Consider the following 20046-nt stretch of genomic DNA (forward strand, 5'->3'; position numbering starts at 1 on the left):
TCTTCTTCTAAGGAGCACAAAATGGCTTACTGGTTCTCTTCTATTCCAACTTTTTTATTTTATCCTTCCAACAGCTCTGTGGAGTAGGCTAATTAGAGAAGCAGTAGCAGTGTAAATATCAACCAGTGAGCCTCTGGGCTGTGTGATTTAAACCTCTGATTTAAACCTCATCCCTTACCTACTGGGCTACATTTGGCAGGTTACTCTAAGACAATGTTTCTCAACCTTGGCAACTTCAAGATATGTGGATTTCAACTGCCAGAATTGCCCAACTGGTGGGGAGGCTAGCTGGGGAATTCTGGGAGTTGAAATCCATACATCTTAAAGTTGCCACGGTGGAGGAACACTGCTCTAAGGGATAAAGATCTTTGTGTAACTTCAAAATTATCTTAGTTACCTCCTTAGAAAGCTCATTAACAAAACAATTAAAGAAACCACATTTAATGTGGTTAATGCCATCTCTTCCAGTAGAACTTAGAGGTACCCTTGAATGTATAAACAAAGAGTAGCCACCTTATTTGGCTACTCATCAATAAGGGAAGAAGTGCAATGTTCTGCCTATTAGTAGGTTTTTCATTGAGAGTGGGAATATGGTATGTGTGGGATTCTCCAACAAATTCCAGACTTGTGTTCATGCATTTAATTTGCAGGGTTCGTTTTATGTAACCCTCAGCCTCAGTTTCTGCCCTTGTACTGCAAAGCCGCAGACATGCTGGATGAAATACACTGTTGTCTTCAATATAGTGGTTTCTGGCTTTCTTTCTAACTTCGTGGCAAACTTCATAGTGCTAGTTCCCCTTTCTTAAATCAGAAAACATCCATGTGTCCAGCTGCTTGAATCAGAATCTGCTTGAATTAAATAGCCATTCGCTTGAAAATTAAAATCTGTACCAAATTCTGCATAAAATGTTGAGCCTCAGAAGGCTGGCCTTGGGAATGTATGTTTATGTCATATTGCAAGGCAAGTGTGAAACTGATGAGGTGATTGGACACCTGATTGGACACCCCTGCCTTGCATGAGTAAGCTTGGTGAAAAAATCAAACCAAATCTGGACATGTGTGCTGAATCCAGAAACCTTACCTGATAGTATTAAGCAAGGCGTATGTTGGTCGTGTGTACTCTAGTGCATCATGAGGCTAGGAGAAGATGCATAGTTCTTGGGTTCATACCTTGCTCTTTTTGCTGGTACATAACTGCTTAGGGCCTGTCTGCCTAAGGAACAGCTTCTTTTATTAAAGGCCTACCTGGTTGTAAAGATCTGCAGCAGGTCGTATGAAAATGTCCCCACTGTCAGAGGCCTGTCTTGGTGGCGTGAAGGGGTCTTTTCCTGCACTTCTCTCAGGCTCTGGATATACTCCTTTGGGAGTTGTGTTTGGCCCCCACACGCTCAGTGTTTAGGCAATCTATAAAGATGCTTCTTTTTCAGTAAGGCCTTTAATTGTGAGATGATTTTAGTATTTATTTTACTGTGACTTATGATCTGTCTCTAACAGTTGATATTGGTTTTGTTTTGAAGTTCTGTTAACTGCTGTAAGAGCTCACTAGGGCATAAATCAAATAAATAAATACAGGATTTCAGGTGGTGGGACTGTGGAAGAGTCCCTTCTCCAGTCAGAGTGCAGAGTACCTCAAGGACTGAAGGTCGCTAGGCCTGGTGTGCTGCATCTCCTGACAGTCACTGACAGGAAATGTGGATTGTAAGCCGTGGTTTTAATAATAGTTTGCTGAACAAGCCATAGTGGCCTGGTTCCCATGTCTCGTGAAACAATAAACCACAGTTTATAAACACAATGGCTGGATTCTCAGGTTGTGCTAAGCCAAAGCCAAATCAAACATACTATGGATTAAACTTACCAGATGCTACGGGAGGGCTGTATTTCCTCCTGTGCTGAAATAGCCGCTTTGGGCTACAAATGAGCATTGTAGAAGCATTGCTGGATTTGACACAGGTCTGTCTTCTCTGCATTCTGCCTCTTATCTGTGGCAAGACAAGATGACCTGGGGAAGTTTGCAAACTGAACATAATGGATGATGAAACTCCTTGCTTCAGTATATTGAAAATTTGTTCTTGGATGTAGCAGGTCTTAATTATGATTATTTCTGGAACTAGGACTACCCTCTGTTAACATGTCCTTTTTAAAAACCAGCCCCTCCTTTAAAAAAACAGCATCACCTGGGATGCTGCAGTAGTGAGTGCTATGGTTTGGTTATTGCTGTCCAGATAGTGGCTGGTTTGGAAGCAGAGGAATCAGGACCCAACTCTATAAATCCAAGCTCCTTCAAGATGAAGCAGCAGATCAGCCCCCAACTGCATAAAATGTTTCCCACTTCTTTTGTAAACTGTGCTCCAGCAACTGTCACAAGGGTGGAATGAGAGTTACTGTGGGGAAATCCTTGGAGGAAAAGGACTGTGGGGGTGGGATCTTTGGGTTTAAAAATAGCTCTCATTTGCAGCTCTCTGCTGTTTGCTTACATTCCCTGAATGCTGATGTATCTCTTTAAGGCAACAGTCCTTTGATGAGGGAGGCTCAACCTTGAATTCCCTTTGCTTCTCTTTCAGGCAAAAGTGATGAAGGGAGTCCTGGAGGTTGGGCTTGTCGAGGTGTCCACCACTGGGGCCTTGAAGAAAGGTAAGAAAAAGGCTGGGAAAGAGCTGGGCCAAGACATTAGCTGGGGTCATACATCACCCTGAGATTGGGGGCAGGCAATCCGCTCCCTGGACATCACCTGCAACCCATCCAAATGTGGCAGGATCAACCTTGATCGAATTTTACTGACATGGTTTTGTAGTATTTTATTCAGAAATTAAAGGAGGGAATGGAAGCAGAAGACCTTTGGAAGCTTCCATTTCCACCCTTCATCCTCCTGCCCCAAACAGCTGTCTTTGGGCCTGATTTCAGTCTGCTTTTTGGTGGCTTGGGGGTTAAGAATAGAGATGGAGGCAACTTGCCTCCAGAGACCTCCCACTTCCATTCCCACCCTTAAACCTTTGAATAAAGTAAAGGGGGAGCAAAAAATCAGCTCTGTACCTTCCAGTGCATCATCATAGCCCTGGATTAACTATTAAGCAAAATAGGCACATGCTTAGGCCCCAAAGGAAGGGGGGCACCACAGAGTTTTTCCCCCAGTTATCACGCCTATCAAGTCTTTCACTGCCACACTCAATTTTAGTTTTCAGCACTGATTGAGTCTTAATGTCTTGTCAGTTAAGCAATGGAAGGGCTAAGGGGCATCATTGTTGGGCTGTGCTTAGGGCATCAGTTGGCCTTAATCTGGCCCTGTATCATTATGATACCAGATGGTCTTCTGCACCCCTTTGGATTATCAGGAGGCTGAATTGTGGCCCTAATGCATACCCTAAGCCATGGATCATTGAACTATGGGTTGTTGAATAAGTCATAGTTGGCTGGGGTCACAGATCATACCATAACAACTTACAAATCACGGTGGCTGGATTTCTACAACTTGCTTTGCTAAAACCAAAGAAATCAACCTGAGGCTGAACACAATATATGAAGCTACCCATTGTGTTGTCTTCGGCAGAACATCCAAAAAAGAATTTCTTCCAGTAGAGCTTCTCCTTACAGTTATTTCAACAGTAACCTATTAAAAAGAGAAGTGAAATCTCATGGGAAGCCAAGTAACAGTATTCCTTCAAAAATGTCCAGCGTGCTTTGGACGATTTCCTTTTCCTTCAGAGACATTTTGTCTTGCTTTCTAAAAGTTAAAAAAAACAAAAACCACCCAACTTTGCTCTATAAAGAGCAAGCTAAAATTGTCTCTGAAGAAAGAGAATCTTTAAAAAGTGTTAGAAGGATACTTCCTTAGAAATGTTTTTACCCCATCCTTCTATGCATTTTCACCCCCTTTTAAAAGTAGAATTGTAGTCCAGCCTACTTGGAGGGCACTGTTTTTTGTGGAAGCTGCTTTAAATAAAATGTCAAAAGTAGAGATTTGGTAAAATAGGGAGATGTGGTCCTTTAAACTGCCTGGTTGTTCCATTGTCTGGATCAAGACCACTTCAGAAGACCAGTCAGGTAACATTGTGGTAAGTGAAAATAAATATACTGAGATTTGGCTTGCCTACCACTTGCATGGTAAGAGAGTCATTTTGGTGTAGTGGTTAAGGCACCAGGCTAGAAACCAGGCTTCGTGCTTAAGGTGGGAGTTCTAGTCCCCACTTAAGCACAAAGCCAGCTGGGTGACCTTGGGCCAGTCACTTTCTCTCAGCCCTCGGAAGGAGGCAGTGGCAAACTAGTTCGAAAAACCTTGCCAAGAAAACTGCAGGGACTTGTCCAGGCAGTCTCTGAGAATTGGACACGATTGAACAAATTAAAAAAAACAAAACCACTTGCATGGTAGGACCTCTGATATCTTCTAGCCATGTGATTGGCAGATATTACACAGAAGCAGATTTTCCTAGCTTAAAAATGCAGCAGTGAGTAAGCCTCAACCAGCAATCCATTGTAACTCTACTGTCATTCCTGACCACCCTTCCTGTTAGAGAAATCCCAGCCACATTGTTGGAGGCAGCTGGTGAATGGCCTTGCTGTGCTCCCCTTGAAATTGCTGGTGGATCTTTTATTGTGGCAGGAGCATGAAAGTTGGCACTCTTTTACTTGATTCTTTTTGCCCAAAGGAAACAATGTCTGAAATTGAGCTGCAGAGTGAGATGAAGCCGGAAGGGGATGGCAATGAGCCAAGGACACCCCAGGAGCTTCTGCAGAGACTCCGGGAGCTAGAGGTACAAGGCCTGATCTTGTCTAGCTTGTTTAAGGGGTTCAAGAGACAGAGCACCAGCTGAGTGAAGGACTGATAGAAGAAGTGAATTGAGATCCCATTATAAGCCATTTGTTTCTTGAGCGTGGGTTTTTGTGTGCATGGTTTAAACTAGCTGTTCTGATCCCTTGCTGCTGCAAGGCAGGATCATCTACTCCCAAGCCTCCAGTATTGGCACAAGGAAGCTCTGTCTCCAACATGGCGTGCAGGAAAGTAAAAACACACACACCAGACATATAGGCCCAGGTGAATCCACTATGTGAGTCAAGTCTTGTGGATTCCTTTTCTACCTCTTCCTAATATGAGTGTGTGCACTTTGCACAAACATCTTGCATTCTGGGCTTTTGAGTGGGTACATGATACATGTCTGCAAGGGATGGGACATCCATCTAGTTGATCTGCTGCTCTGGCTTTTGAAGGCAGGTGCCAGCCATTGAGCCTAGTGACCTTAGTCCCTCACTCTTCTCCCAGAAAACATAGCTTTGCAATGCTGTAGAATAGGAATTTCTGCAAAGGACAAGAGAAATGGGGTGGAAAGTTGTCCTTGCTTCGTTTCTTTTCCCATGTGCATCCTGGAGAGGAAACTTGAGGTCCTCTGTTTTCACCAGCAGCCTGACTCTTCTCTCTGTCCTCAGGCAGAGAATTTGGCTTTGGTGCAAGCCAATGAGAACCAGCGGGAAACCTATGAACGCTGCCTGGATGAGGTACTGCTTTGCCTTCTCTTTCCCTGACTGCACCTTCTGATGGAGGTATATCCTCTCCCCGTGTGCTTATACTTGCTCCTTCTTCTGCAGGTAGCCAATCACGTGGTGCAGGCGCTGTTAAACCAAAAAGTGAGTCTGTCTCCAGGTCTGGTCTTTGCGGGCTGAGGGGCGTCTTTGGAATTTTGAGAGCTGTTAGAGTGGAGCGTGGCCAGGCACAAAATTGTGCAGAAAGCAGGCCTTCCTGCTTACAGTCCCTTGCAGCCCACCAGAGGCTTTCTCCCACTCTGTTTTTCCTAGGCCTGCTCCCAAACCAGTCACCAGGCTACAGCCCCACCTCCCATTTTTACTTCCTAATAATGCTTCTCTGGATCTCAGTGGCATTCTTGGAGTTAAAGATGATGCCAGTGACTATTGTTTTGCTTTAAAGCATGGATGTTTCCTGAAAAATTTAAGTCAGCAAGCAAGGGAACAGTCTGTGGGCCCCTCGACGCCTACCCTTGCTGCATCCTGTGCTGGGTGTCATGAGGAGGAGGAACAGCTCTTGTCTGGCAGTTGCCTGCTCTTGTTTTTTTTGTACAGATGGGAGGAAGGCACGTTGGACTATGGAGGATGTAACTGCTGAGTAAGAAGGGTTAGGCTTGCTTGTTCTCAAGGGGAAGGTGTTGATACAGCAATTAACCTTTTGATACTGCACTGAAAGAAAGGCATGAGAGCTATTAGAAACAACTGCCTGTTGCTAGAGGTGTGAATTCTTCCTCCAATCTCTTTCCTCTGGTAGTAATAATATTCATATTGCGCTTTAGAGTAGTCCAAATGCTCCTGATAATCTTACAACCTTCTTAGATAGATCAGTGCTGTCCCTATTCCAGATCAGGTCCCCTCTTAAGCTGGTGATAGAGATGAGATCTGAATGTAGAATTCATAATTCACTCAGGGTCAAAAGCAGAGTATTTCTTGCGTCCTTTTCTCCATCGTTGAGGTACAGACATGAGCCCCTTGGCCTGTTGTCTTCCCCAGAAATCTAGCCTGCATCCCCCACAGGCCTCCAGAACTGGTTTCAAAATTGTAATTGATAGTGACCAAAGAAATAAAGAAAATAACTCTTTGATTGGAATATAAGTGTACTATAAAGTTAATTCAATTTTAATAATGAAAAGTCACATTTAGGCTTTAGGCTCTCAGGTTTTGGAGTGGGGATATCTGTGGTCCTTGCTCAGAAGAAGTTTGACTAACAAGTCAGGCCATTGATCTCTGTAGTCCAGAGATGCAAAAATGAAGTCTAGGGGCAGCATTCAGCCCACCAGCTTCCTTTGTGGCTCCCCCAAAATAGTTGGGCCAACAATACAAGCCCCATTTTGTATTTTGTGTGAGACTTGAGGGGCTAACAGACAAAATAACTGCCTTTAAGTCTTGTGGATCCTTAGAACACCCCTTTCACTCTTTCAAACTCCTGAGACTCTCTCTAAAAAGAGGACTTGGCTTAGCCCACTTTTGGAGTGCAGTCTTCATTGTTCCACCCAAAGCCGGGTGTAAACCTTGAGCTGACAGAAGTTGTATACCCCTGATCTAGATGAAGGGGGGGCAGATGGTGGATCTTAATTGCTTGGTATCTGTCCTGCAAACATTAATTATGCTTGCCCCTGATCTAGCTCATCATCCAGAGCTGCTCTTCAGTCTTCGTGGGAGATTTCACCTGGCTTTTTTTGCATGCCAAGCCTGTCCCCTGCTCTACGCCACATTCCCAGGAGTCAGCAGAGAAGGCTTCAGTACTGTTTCCCTCCTCCTCCTATACCATTTTTGCCATGAGTAGCAATGGCTGTTAAATATGATCAAACATTTGTGCATGTCCTCATATTGCATTATTTGTGCCGGTCACAGGATTCAGGGTTCTTTGGGACAGGATGTGTGTGCTTTGATACCAAATGTTGATTTCTCCTTAGTCCACTTTGACCCCAAAAGACCAACCTTGAGGATTCCTGTGGGGAGGAGAAGAAACTAAACAAGGGAATATGCAGGTACCCTCTCGACCCTAGTTTACAGGTTGCCTCCTCTCTTTCTCAGGATCTCCGTGAAGAATGCATAAAACTGAAAAAACGGGTCTTTGACTTGGAACGGCAAAACCAGGCTCTCAGTGATCTTTTCCATCGAAAGCTGACTTCTGGATCTCTCTCCCAGGTAGTTTCCCACGTACTCTGTCCTTTATCTTCCCTCTTCCTCATCATGTGCTCTGCTTACATATACAGGCATGATTTGCTTGCAGGGTGGATGGGTTTTAGGTGATTGCATAGAGAGAGAATCTTGGAACCATACAGCTGGAAAAAGAATTGTTTTATGTAGCTCAAATAGTGGGGGAAATTTTGCATTTACAACTGAATGCCTGCAAGAGGATCATATTAGTCTATGCTAGCTTTACTTAGTATGTTAAGCAAAATCTGGTTAGTCATAGGTTATTGAATAAATTACAGTCATAATGCTAATCAACCTTGGTAAAAGCTAGAATGGTCTATTAGTGTGGCTGCTGGGTTCACATATATTTCCAAGCAGTGTGGAATTGCTAGACGTACAGGTAGTCCTCGACTTATGACCATTCGTTCAGTGACTGTCCAAAGTTCGACAGCACTGAAAAAAATGACTCAGGACCAGTGCTCGCACTTACAACCATCTCAGTATCCCTAGGGTCAATCACCGCAATCTGGGTGCTTGGCAACTGGTGTGTATTTATGACGGTTGCAGCGTCCTGGGGTCACGTGATTGCCAGTTGCAACCTTCTCGGCTGGCTTCTAACAAGCAAAATAAATGGGGAACCGTGGTTCACTTAGCAACTATGTGCTTCCCTTAATGACCATGTGATTCAGTTGACCGCCGCAAAAAAGTGAAATGGAGTGTGGTCACATGATGCCTTACATAATGACCACACCACTTAAATTTTCTGGTCCCTATTGTGATCGTAAGTCAAGGACTACCTGTACCTTGCATGGGTGTGTGTGAAGGCGCTGTGGTTTAGGGTGTTTGCTCTCTGCAAGCAGGTCTGCTTGAGCCCTTCATTCTATTAACTGTCTCTCCAGCCTCCAGCCCATCCAGCTTTCTTGCTCTCCAGTCCATCCCCAATCTCCCAACCAGGCACAGTAGAGAAGCTCCCAGTGTCGCTTCCCCTGGGACGGTGCCTCTTGCAGAGAGAGGTATGTTTGTTAACTCTTTCATTGCCCATTTGTCTTCGGATTGCCACCTGCAGGTGCTGACCTGCTAGTGCTACTGCCTCTTTGTTGGGCTACCCAGATAGCTTTCCTGTCGCATAGCATTCTGTTAGCAGCTTAAGAGAGGGAGCGCGCACCGTCTTTGGAACGGGGCCCGGAGCCATTAGTTGATGCAGTGCTGCACAGCACAGACCGCTGAGACAGTAGCCATCTTCATCTGCTGAGCTTCCTGACTCTTACTCGAACGATGAGATTTTGGGACAGCGGCAGATTTTTTTTTCTTTCCCAAGGAAGGCAGGGGAAGATCAGAGTTACAAAAGGAGAATTGTTGCAATGTGTGTAGGGAGGTGAAATGGGATTCTTCCCTCCAAACTGGTTCCAAAAGTTGGGAACAGGCAGATTTGTATTTATTTATTTGATTCATGTTTCTGAGGTCACCGAACTTGATAACTCTGGGCAGCACGTAGAATTAAAAACAAAGGTATAAAATAACAAGCACAAACAGGCAAAAAAAAAAGGTGGTCATCCCAGTAAAAGAAAACATCCACTAACCTCCCTAATGCACACAGGGAGACTGCAAAGAAACATCCTCCTGGACTCACAGCTCCTGCTTGAAGACAGGTGGCAGCCGTGGCTAGGAGGGCCTTTGCACAGCGTCAGGTTGTGTGCCAGTTGTACCCATTCCTGGGCCAGGAGGCCCTGCTCACTGTCTCTCATGCCCTCGTGAACTCTCGTCTGGACTGCTGCAACGCGTGCTACGTGGGGCTGCCTGTGAAGACCTTTGGAAGCTTCATCTGGTGCAGAATTTGGCAGCACGGGCAGTCAGTGGTGCCGGTTACTCGGCACATGTACTCCTTTGTGAGCTGCATTGGTTGCCGGTCTGCTTCCCGGTGCAATCCAAGGTGATGGCTGTCACCTTTCAAGCCCTTCATGGCTTGGGACTGGGTTACTTGAGGGATCATCTCTCCCCAGGTGTTTCTACCCATCTGATAGGATCGGTATGCTCCGGTTCCTTTCCCACCACAGTGCCCACCTTATGGAATATTCTCCCTCTGGGGATTAGGATGGCTCTGACACTGCTGGGGTTTTGTAAGACATGAAAGACCTGATTCTGGGCCTGGGGCTGGGGCCCCGAGTGTATGAAGGGGCCCATCTCCTGGCTGCGTTAGCGACTGTTGATTGATCCTTTCCTTGGCTGCTCTGCATTTTAATTTTTGTATTGCTGGTTGTAATTGTTTTTAATTTTAGTTTTAGTTTTGTTTGCCACCCAGGCTTACTTGTTGAGATGGGTAGCGATACAGATTGATTAAATAAATAAATACATTTGGTTTTTAGGTATGCTATTTATGAAGGAAGATGCAGGATTGTGTTGGGAGGCAAGTGTCCCAAATTCCTAGGACTGGCAAAAGTTAAAACCTTCTGTTCCAGCCCTTGGTAATTTTTCTCTTTGGGAGCATCCATTCAGTGCATACCTTGGCAAATCCTAGACACCCGGTGTGAATTGAATGCAAACTTAAATGGAGAGAAGGAAGCGGAATTCCTGCTTTCCGTGCATGTTTCAGCTTCAGTCCGTTGTGTTGCCACTTAAAAATAATATTGAGCAGAAGGTGATGGAAAAGATCTTCCTCTGCTCCCCCTGTGGACCTTTTGCCCATTGTAGGAGACTACATTGGACTGGAAGAGTCCAGTAAAACATTTGACCTGCTGTAAGGCAACTTGGAAGTCTGGGGACACAGACAGGAATAACAAGCGGGTTGTTGTGGTCAGGAGGGCAGAAAGGGAAATCAGAAGCTGGGCTGTTATATTTTGTACCTCTCCTTGGTTGAACCCCAGATCATCTCTGAGGAACATTGTCTGGGCATTCCTGGATCTAATCCCCAGTCTCTGGAGGCTCTCTCCCCTTTCCTGCGAAAGAAGGCCCAAATCCTGGAAGTGCTGCGTTCCCTGGAAGAGATGGACCCGCTGCTTGCCTTTCCCTCCCCTTGGAGAGACCCTGGGCAGCTGAGCTCCCCAGAGGGCCTGACTGCAGAAGCCTGGCCGTGTCTACTGCTGGCTCAGGGCGAAGGGGTGCCTGGGCAGCCTCCACTGAAAAGCGAGGGCAGCTCCTCCTCCTCCTCAGATGAGGCTGGGGAACCCGATCCCCCCGAGAACGGACACCCAGGGCAAGGGCTGCTGAGCGCACTGGCCGAACGCAAGCTGGAACTAGGTGAGGTGGAGACGTACCTGCAGCAGGTCCTCCGGGAGGCTGGTGACGGTGCCCTGCTCAATGGGGAGCCAGGTGGGCCCTGCCTGATGGGCAACCCTGAAGGGCAGGCCAGGAGCTACAAGCACATCCAGGCGGTGAGTTGCCTAGAGGCCTTGGGGCCTCCCTCCTCCTGCAGGGAGCCAGCTTACCTGAGCGTCCTGGCATCGAGCGAAGACAGAGATAAGTCTCGGCAAGGGCTCCCTATCCCGTCCCCCTCCAAGGTGCTCAAGTTGCTGAAAATGCCACCACCTCCCAGCCCTGCTGCCCTCCGCCTCAGCCCGCAGCTCACCCGCAGCTCCAAAATCCCCTGCCGCAGCAACACGTACGAGGTGTACCACTCCCCAACACCCAGCCGCAAGGGCTCCCCCGACAGCCCTTTCCCCACCGACTCTGGTGTGGGCGGAGGACATCCCTCCCCCAAGGCCGGCCGGCCCCTCGTCCCAGAGCCCCACCCCATCACCCCCACCTCCCCAGACCCTTTTGGGTACCACAAGCCCCATGAGTACGAGAACATCCTGGAGCTGACCCTCAACACTGCCATGGGCTCCCGCTCCCCCTCGTCCCGCGATGCCAAACCGGACCCGCCTGAGGTGCTCCTGCCTTCCTGCCGCTTGGCTCCTCTTCGGGCAATGCCCCCCGGGGATCTCTCGCCGGAGCCCTGCCCTGCTGGCGGCCGAGAGAAGCTGGGCCTGGAGAGCAGGCGCTCTCCCCCCCTGTCCCGCAGGAACCCTGACGGCTCCAAGAGAGGCGGCAGTGGCTCCACCAAGCGGACACTCGAGGCAGCAGCTGGCATGCCCTTCAAAGAGCGGCTGACAGTGCTGGGGCGGCTGAAGGGGGTGGAGGGGAAGGAGGGGCGGGCCCCCACCCGGTCGGGGGAGCGTGGGGAGAGCCTTCCTGAGTCCCACCCCAGGCTGGGCTCTGGGAGCAGCAGCCTCAAGCACCCGGAGCCCTGCCACGGGGGCGAATTGGCCCCTCGGTGCTACTCCTCCCACTCTGTCGGCTCCCGTGGGAACGACTCCGAGCACCAGGGCTCCAAGAGTCGCTCCTTGGGAACGCCGGCCAACCGGAATCCCTCCAAAGCCCAGCCACCCGGGAAGAGTGCCAAGAGTCCCCACGGGAGCCCAACTAAGTTACCTTCCAAGTCCCCAACCAAGCCCCCTGCCCCAGAGCCCAAGCCATGCCCACCCTCAGCCAAGGCACCTGCCAGCATTGGGCGCAAGAACCCCCCTGGCCCGGACCAGGCCAAGGGCAAAGTTGGGCCTCCCGCCAGCATTGAAGAAAAGGTGATGAAAGGCATTGAAGAGAACGTCCTGCGAAGGCACAAAGGCGGGCCGGCCACAGGGGAGGCCAAGCAGAAGAATTCGAGCGGTCTCGCCAGTTGGTTTGGCCTGCGCAAGAGCAAGCTGCCTGCCCTCAGCCGGAGGCCAGAGACCCCCAAAGCCAAGGAGAGCAAAGCTGCCTCGCGCAGGCTGGAGCCTGAGAGCCTGAACATTTCCAAGCTCATGGAGAAGGCAGAGGACCTGCGCAAAGCCCTGGAGGAGGAGAAGGCCTACATCAACGGGCTGGCCCTGGACAAGCCTCGGCCCCACCCCTGTGCCACCGGACACAGCCAGCTCACCCTGATGTACCAGGAGGTGACTGCAGAGAACTTCATGCAGCAGCTGCTCAATAGGTAGGTCAGAGCGGAGGAAGCAGGTCAGAGGGGTGTCTGCCCGGAAGGGCTTAAAGGCAAGATTGATGAAGGTTGATCTCACCCCAGGAGGTACCTCGCTTAAGCTAGGATCAGCTTTTTGTTCCACACCAACTCGAGGATCTAGATTTGCATAAACCTGAAGGTTTTTGGTTGGGATCAAGAGTAGAGTCAGCGAGGGTGGTAAGAGCTAACAAATAGCTGTACAGGTTGATTGAGACCCTTTTTAGGGGGACCCCTCCATTTTTTAATATTTCAGGTTTCACTAAATGCTATTTGTTTCCAAGCTTTTTTCATGTTCCTAAGGAGCTAAAACGTTCCCTCTCCCCCTTTTGTGTGTTTTTAAATGAAATTTATGATCAAGATTGCTAACAGGGTCCCAGATTCTGGATATCTGTGGCAAGCTATGGAATGCCCAGAATTAGCATCAAGGAGCCTGAACATAAGGATTCTGGTTTTGGCTCTGAGGGACTTGAGGAATTGCATCTTGAGCTTTGCAGCCCATCTACTAAAAGTAGGCAACTGGGTGCCCTCCAGATGTTTTGGAGTTTTAGTTCTCATTAAGAGAGCCAGTTTCATCTAGTGGTTAAGGCACCAGGCTAGAAACCAGGAGACCGGGAGTTCTAGCTCCGCCTTTGGCATGAAAGCCGGCTGGGTGACCTTGGGCCAGTCCTCCTCTCTCAGCCCTGGGAAGGAGGCAAGGGCAAACACTTCCGAAATCTTGCCAAGAAAACTGCAGGGACTAATCCAGGCAATCGCCAAGGATCGGACACGATTGAACGGCACACAAAAAAACGAAACAAAATCCAAGCCAGCCAGGGCTTTTGGATGTTGTAGTTGAAGATGTCTGAAGGACAACCCTTTGCCTATCCTTGGAATGGTGGTTAGAGAGGGTCCCAGTTCTTTTCCTTTGGGGAGGCTAGTAGTGCTAACCTGCAGGTCTTGCAAAACAGGCAGGGAGACAGCAAGAGAGAATGGTGGGGAGGCTTCAGGGTTCTGACCTCCACTGCACTGCAGGGTGGATGGGAAAGAGGCACCGTGTGAGACTCATCTGGACCAGAAGAATGAGCTTCAGGGCCTGCAGAGAGGGCTGTGTGATACCAAAGATCCCCGCCTTATCCGGCCACCACTCAACGGCATCGTTGGGCACCTCCATGCCTGTCAGGAGGCTCCGGACAAGGTGAGCTCTCCGGGTGGGGGAGCAGCCTGAAGCCCCTCATCCAAGCCCCTGATCGGCTGCCAGAAGACTCAGTTCTTGTCTCCCTTGTCTCCCTGTAGCTTCATGAAGCTGCCTTGCAGGAAGAGCTGCCATCTGACGACAACTTGGCTGAACTGGTGACCTCCCAGCACTTTGCCGGTGAGCTCCAGAGAAAGCTGAGGGGACAGGCTGGGGGCTGACAATAGAGCTGCGATTTTAACTTAGTCAGCAGCTAGCATAGGACAGTTGCCTAGTCATTTGGGAGCCAGTACTGTTGAAATAACCAACTTCATTGATTTGTCTACATATTTTTTTAAATGCAGTAAAAATCAGGTTTATTTCCTCCACAAGGAGAATGAAGTCCTATCAACGATATTCCCATGATTCCACACAAACTTCCATGAATTGTACTCCAGGTTTACACAGGAAATTACTACCACAGAGAATTGCTTCCTAGAGAGGAAATACATATCCTATCTGTAGGAGATCTGGTGGCTCTGTTCCAGTAACTTTCTCATGAGATTATAAAAATGGGGGGAATTCTTTTATTAAGTAATGCAGCCTCCACAACTTCATATCCTTTGATTGAATTACAATTCCCATAATTCTCCATCAATCTGGTCAATACTAATGCTAGCTGAGAATTATGGGAGTCAACGTTTAGAATATCTGGATGTTGACAGAATGTTGGATGTTGAATTTACAAAGAACAATCATAATGCTTGCTGACATCTCATTTTTCATAGAGCATAGACATGGAAGAGAATCAGGTCTTTGTTTAAATATGGCTGGAAGTCTCACTTCCTGGATTTTCTTCCTAGTTGGGGAAAGGGGAGAGATGAAAGTGGCTGGAGACATATTCCCTGCTGGACACTGGAAAAGGCAGTGAGGACAGAATAGCATGTTGGGTTGGGGAATCAGCAACATATCCCCACAATTGTAGTACCTGCGATACACCTAACGGTGGGCTGCTGAAGTACGTTTTTTGAAAAATCAAAACCATCCCACATCTCATGAAGCAGGCAGGAGCTCGCTCATTATTTGGGACTTAAACTCCTTAATTTTTAAAATGATATTTAATGTTGTTATAGAAAATCGCATGGTGAATGCCCTCTGCCTTCAGAGGCGGCTGACCACCGAATTACATCTCTTCCCATTTGCTTCTCCTCTAAGGGAGCTGGTTTGAAGACAAAAGATAAGAATTCCAGGAGTTTTTTCCAGGCAGGTGTATTTTCAAGGCAACCAGAGGCTATGGCTTTCTAGATGTTAAATTCCAACTCTCTTCACCTCTGACCATTGGCCATGCTGGCCAGAACTGCTAAGACCTGGAATCCAACAGTATTCACAGGGTTACATGTTCCCCACTCACACACATACTGACCCCAAAGGTATACTGTTGAGTAGGTCAATGAGATGGATTTCTGGAGGAGGTGTGGGCTTTGGCTTCATCTCTCCTCATAGTTTCTGGTTGTATCCACAGTGTGTAGCTCCTTGACGCGGACCCTGGACAGTGGCATTGGTACATTCCCCCCTCCTGACTACTGCAGCGGGATGCCCTGTAAGAGTGTCCCAAAACTGAGACCTCGACTGGATCCTCCGCCAGCAGGGCCCCTCCCCACTAGAGGCCCCCCACCTGTCACCAGAGTGCCCCGCAAAGCCCGAACGCTGGAGAGGGAGGTGCCAAGCACAGAGGACCTGATGGGGCCTAGCAAGCACCAAAGCATGCCAGCTTTCCACGGCATCTTAACCAGCGCAGAGCCACCCTTCAGCCATCACGATCGCAGAGGCTGCCTGCAAGGTTTGTACCCTTTGAAAGAGATCTAGCCAGAGAGGCAGTGTATTGTCCTCCATGTTGGGGGTCTTTTCTGAATCAGTGCATATGTGCTCATGCCTTCCACAAGCAGACATTTTGCTAGTGTTGTGCCTTTGTCAGTGGAGGGTCAGCCCATTTCATTATGCTTTCCTTCAGTATGTAAAGGGATCTTTTGGCTTAAATTCTTAGCTGGGTAGTTTTAGGGTTAGAGTTAGAAGAGCTATACGCTGGTCAAGGTGTAGTTCTGACCTGACCTAGAGGGACCCATAGCTTTTCTTCCATAAGGCAGCTTTCCATGCATAGAACGTAGAAGACCAAACTACCTAATCATGGCTGGTTATGCAATAAGAGTCAGGCAGATGTCAATTTTGAATATTTTAAGATATTGGGGGGGTAGGAAAAGGAAGACTCCTAATCCTTTCTGTCCTTAACTGATAGAAGAATCAGGATACTCTTCCTAACCTCTGAGTGTTTGTCACCAATTTGTGCAAGTCATTTCTGCAGAAATGTACAAAGTTAGAACCCGATTCTGATGCAGATCCACATACTGTAAAATGCAAACCTAATATTTTAAAATGCAGTTCTTGCAACTTCTAGAAGAAAGATGCAAAATGTTCACCCCTGCTCCAGAACTCCCAAACTCCATTTTGTTTCTGCTGTGCTGCCCCAGAGCGGGTGAGACGTTGGCCCTGTCTCGCTGTTGGTGACGTCCTGGTTTTCCTTACACAGATCTCTGCAGCGAAGCCAGCAATCCCCAGCATGTCCAACATGGCAAGAACTGGACTTTCCCGAACGCCAAAGCATCGGCCGGCGTGGATCCCTTTCTCTGCTCTCCAGACAGGCTGGAGGGGCTCCGTGGCTCTGCGCTGGTAGGGGTCAGGGGTGGGTTTGGGGGCAGAGAGAAGGGGGTGGGAAGAGAGATGTCACTCTGCAAAAGGCCCAGAGAGATTTCGGACAGTACTTGCTTTACCAAGGGCTTAGGAAGCTAAGAGTCCGACTGTAGAAGCTCTTGGTGTTATCCTCAGGGGCGTATGAAGATGAGAAGCAGCACAAACAGATTTGTTGTTACGTTCAGTACCTCCCAGAAGCCTTTGTTTCCCTGAGGTGGATCTAGTCATGCTAAGTAAGACACCTTTGCAGACTCATGCGGTGGGTGATGCTCCAGGGAACGGTCCTCAACAGCATCTCCTTCCTCTTTGCCCCAAAGCTATGGCTCCACGTTCAGTCTTTAGTGCAGAGATAGGAGCAAGGTGAGGCTCCCATAACTCACAGCAAGGTGAGGCTGTTTAATACGCAAGCAGGATACAAAATCCATAAATGAATGTTAAGCATGTTCCCTGCCTTGGGTTATATATAAAAAAGGCAGGTTAAAAATCTGGTAACAATAATGTATGTAAACTGTTAGGCTCTTTTGGCTGCCGTGTTAGTTTCTGGGTTTTCCAGGAACTGAAGAGATACAGGTGGTCCTCAGTTAACAACGGTAATTGGGACCGGAATTTCCATCATTAGGTAATGCAGCGTCACGACCTTGCTGCTAAGCGACAGCTGTTCCGGCAGTCCCTGGTTACTGTTGTTAAGTGAATTACTGTGGGTTGTGAAGCAAGGACCTCATGTGATTACAACTTCTGACCTCCTGCCAGCTTCCCCGTTGACTCTGCTTGTGGGAAGCCAACAAGGAAGGCTGCAAATTGCAATCATGTGACTACGGGACACTGCACTGGTTGGAAATCTGGGCTGGTTGCTCAGCCAGATTGTGATCTCAGGGATGCTGCGCTGGTCGGAACTTCAAAGACTGGTCATAAGTACTACTTGTTCACCACCGTCCCAAGTTCAAATGGTCGCTGAACAAGTAGTAGTTAAATGAGGACCACCTGCAAATGAAAAGAGTTGATTTTCTTGCCTTGTGTTGAAAATATAAAATGCAGTTGTGGAACTCATGCCTGCCATCCTTAGGCAGACCTCACAGGGCTCTCGGTAGCTGAGAAACAGAAATAATGCAAAACCGGATTGGTCTCCCTGCTTTCTTCTACTGAGCAGTTCTATCTTCTGGCTTTCTGTTTCTGCAGGGCTCGGCTTGCAGTGTTGTCGAGCAAAGACGGGCTTCATCAGAAGGACCTCAGGCCTCCCCGGCCTTCAGCACCAGCAGTAGCCGAACCCCCAGTGCTTCTGACGTGGGTGAAGAGGGCAGCACAGAAGCCCGCTCCAGGGATATGGGTCCAGAGGGGCAGCCGGGACTGGAGAACTCTGAGTCCCTCAGTGACTCTCTTTATGATAGCTTGTCCTCCTGTGGCAGTCAGGGCTGAGCATTTTGAGGAAGAATGAGGGCATTGACATCCTGGGTTGACACTGCCACATGCTCCTGCCTGGTGCTTTGAGGGCCCAGCACTTGCCCATAGGATCCTGCTTTATTCTTCTAAACCAAATCTTGGCCTGCACCAGAACACGATGTGTCTTCCACACCAGCTCCCTGCCCACTCTTAAGCAGGGAAATGGGACTTCTTCAGCAGGGCATCAGATGACTTATCTATTAAGAGAAGAGACAGGAAGGAAAGAAAAGGTTGGCGGGAGGGCATGATAGGAGGTGGTTGTGGGCATCTTCATCTAGTTAAATGGCATTTGATCTACTTTGGGGTGTGGTCTTGCACATTAAGTGGTATCCCTTTGGTTAAAGCACTGCAAAGGGGGAGGGATCTAATTTGTCTTGCTGATCCATTACCCAACTTGGTGGACTTGCTGTGGAAAAAAAATGGAATCGAGGATTGTTGTGGGTTCCAGGGTGCGCTAAGTAGAGAGTATCCTCCATAAGGGTGATTCCCGTTCACAAATTGCACCAGCAAAACGCTCTCTCGCCCTGATCTCCCTTTTGCAGGCTGGAAAGGGGCGGTGCTGATTATTATGCCCTCGCCAGTGGAAGAATTTCCCATCTTTGCATCTATCCGAGCTGCCCTCTTTACCTCATCGGCAGTGCACAGTACTTGCCTTAGCAAATTACCGAAGCCCTTCCACCTCTTCCACCTCTCGACACTTGGAAAGCATGTGAGATTTTGCCAAATCCAGGATTTCCCTCCATTGGGGGAGTGAGGTGGGCCTTCCGTCCATTTCTTTCATTCAAGCATGTGGTTGCTGGGGGTACCAAACTGATGCCTAAGGGGTGTGGATGGTTGGCAAGGAGACTCCCTCTTGACAAGCATCTTAATGTGAGTAGGTTCACTTTCCTCTCACTGTATTTCATAAAACAGTCCCTCCTTTTCTGCCCTTTCACCCAAATCCAGCTGAAGGAACAAGAACCTCAGAGCTACTGTGTGTCTGGGATGGATACCTTGGTCTCTCACTCCTTGTCCTTTGTGTGTAACTTTTTTTTAATTAAAAGACATTAAGTTATTAATGTTGCTGTTCTGGTTTCCGTGCAGCCCAACTGCCCCCCCTCCGTTTCTATGGGAGCTCTGTTGGTTCCCTAGATGGTGCTATTTTGCTGTGTACAGGCCCCCCTCTCCTGATGAGTCTTTCTTTTCGTTGTCTTTTTTACTTTGATATATTTTTAAAACATTAAGATGTCTTTTGCTTCTCTTTTTATTTATATAAGTTATTGTGAAATGAGGCTGTCTATTGTCTTGGATCTCCTAGAAAATAAAGGGGGTTTAAAAAGAATGTGTGGCTGAAATACTTTGTGTTTGGAATGAATTTCCAGAGGCTTCTCATGTTACATGATTGGCCTGCACAGCAATCCGGATCTGAGGAGCAAAATGTGATTTGGCATGCGGGGTGTGTGCGCGTGCACAGCACCTTTTGAGAACGCATGAAGCCAAATGCATCTTTTCCCAGGATTACATGCCAGTTGGGGACAGCTGTGCAAGCACAGGAAAATGCAGCTGCTTTAAAGTGTTTCTAACAGGTGTTATGTGCATGCCCACACATCACAATTTATCCCTTGAGTCCAGATCTTTGCAGAGTCCCGGTACGTAAAGCCAGCCTGTGCAATTTTTACTGAGTGGCCTTTAGTCCAGGCAGAGCTAAGGCAGTGGTGGTTTAAATTCTTGATGGCTGGGTTGTGGCATTCTTGCCTGGGCTAGAAATCTGTTCACTCCAGCTTCTAAGGCATATAAATTCACTCACGCTACTTCCAGCAGAAAGGGTAGGCAGTGGCCTCATTCTGTACTTCAAAATCCTGTTTCCTTTGATTGCCAGCAATTCAGTGTCTCCATTCAAAAGTGAAGCTCTGCTGTTGGCAAGCAGTCACAATGCTGCTGACTTTTCCCCCTGCTTGCTGGCATTTGTATGGTTGGCACTGGGTAAGCCTGGGGCCTACTTTGATCAGACAGTGTGGTGTTTTTCTCTCCAATCAAACCGGGGGGTGGGGGGATCATGTCACGTGTGAGCTTAACTTTTCCTGACACTCCAGTCCGTGCTTTCAGTGACAGTTGA

At 48.1% G+C, this 20046-nt stretch overlaps 1 protein-coding gene across 4 annotated transcripts in view; it reads left to right on the forward strand.

The window, feature by feature from the left end:
• NCKAP5L (NCK associated protein 5 like) overlaps positions 1 to 19268 on the forward strand; it is a 45375-nt gene extending 26107 nt beyond the window's left edge. For 2 of the 4 annotated variants that reach the window (XM_063293712.1, XM_063293713.1), the window contains exons 2-13: positions 2562 to 2631; positions 4641 to 4745; positions 5416 to 5484; positions 5575 to 5613; positions 7546 to 7659; positions 8550 to 8663; positions 10512 to 12595; positions 13631 to 13793; positions 13892 to 13970; positions 15292 to 15609; positions 16354 to 16493; positions 17691 to 19268. In XM_063293712.1, coding sequence (XP_063149782.1) covers positions 4647 to 4745; positions 5416 to 5484; positions 5575 to 5613; positions 7546 to 7659; positions 8550 to 8663; positions 10512 to 12595; positions 13631 to 13793; positions 13892 to 13970; positions 15292 to 15609; positions 16354 to 16493; positions 17691 to 17927 — 3456 coding nt within the window. In that variant the 5' untranslated portion in view covers positions 2562 to 2631; positions 4641 to 4646 and the 3' untranslated portion in view covers positions 17928 to 19268. Of the gene's footprint in view, positions 1 to 2561; positions 2632 to 4640; positions 4746 to 5415; positions 5485 to 5574; positions 5614 to 7545; positions 7660 to 8549; positions 8664 to 10511; positions 12596 to 13630; positions 13794 to 13891; positions 13971 to 15272; positions 15610 to 16353; positions 16494 to 17690 lie in introns of those variants that run through there. The other 2 variants (XM_063293714.1, XM_063293715.1) reach the window with 2 other exon arrangements.
• The last annotated feature ends 778 nt before the right edge of the window (positions 19269 to 20046 follow it).

The sequence above is a fragment of the Candoia aspera genome, chromosome 2, assembly GCF_035149785.1.
Source record: "Candoia aspera isolate rCanAsp1 chromosome 2, rCanAsp1.hap2, whole genome shotgun sequence".
NCBI lineage: Eukaryota > Metazoa > Chordata > Lepidosauria > Squamata > Boidae > Candoia > Candoia aspera.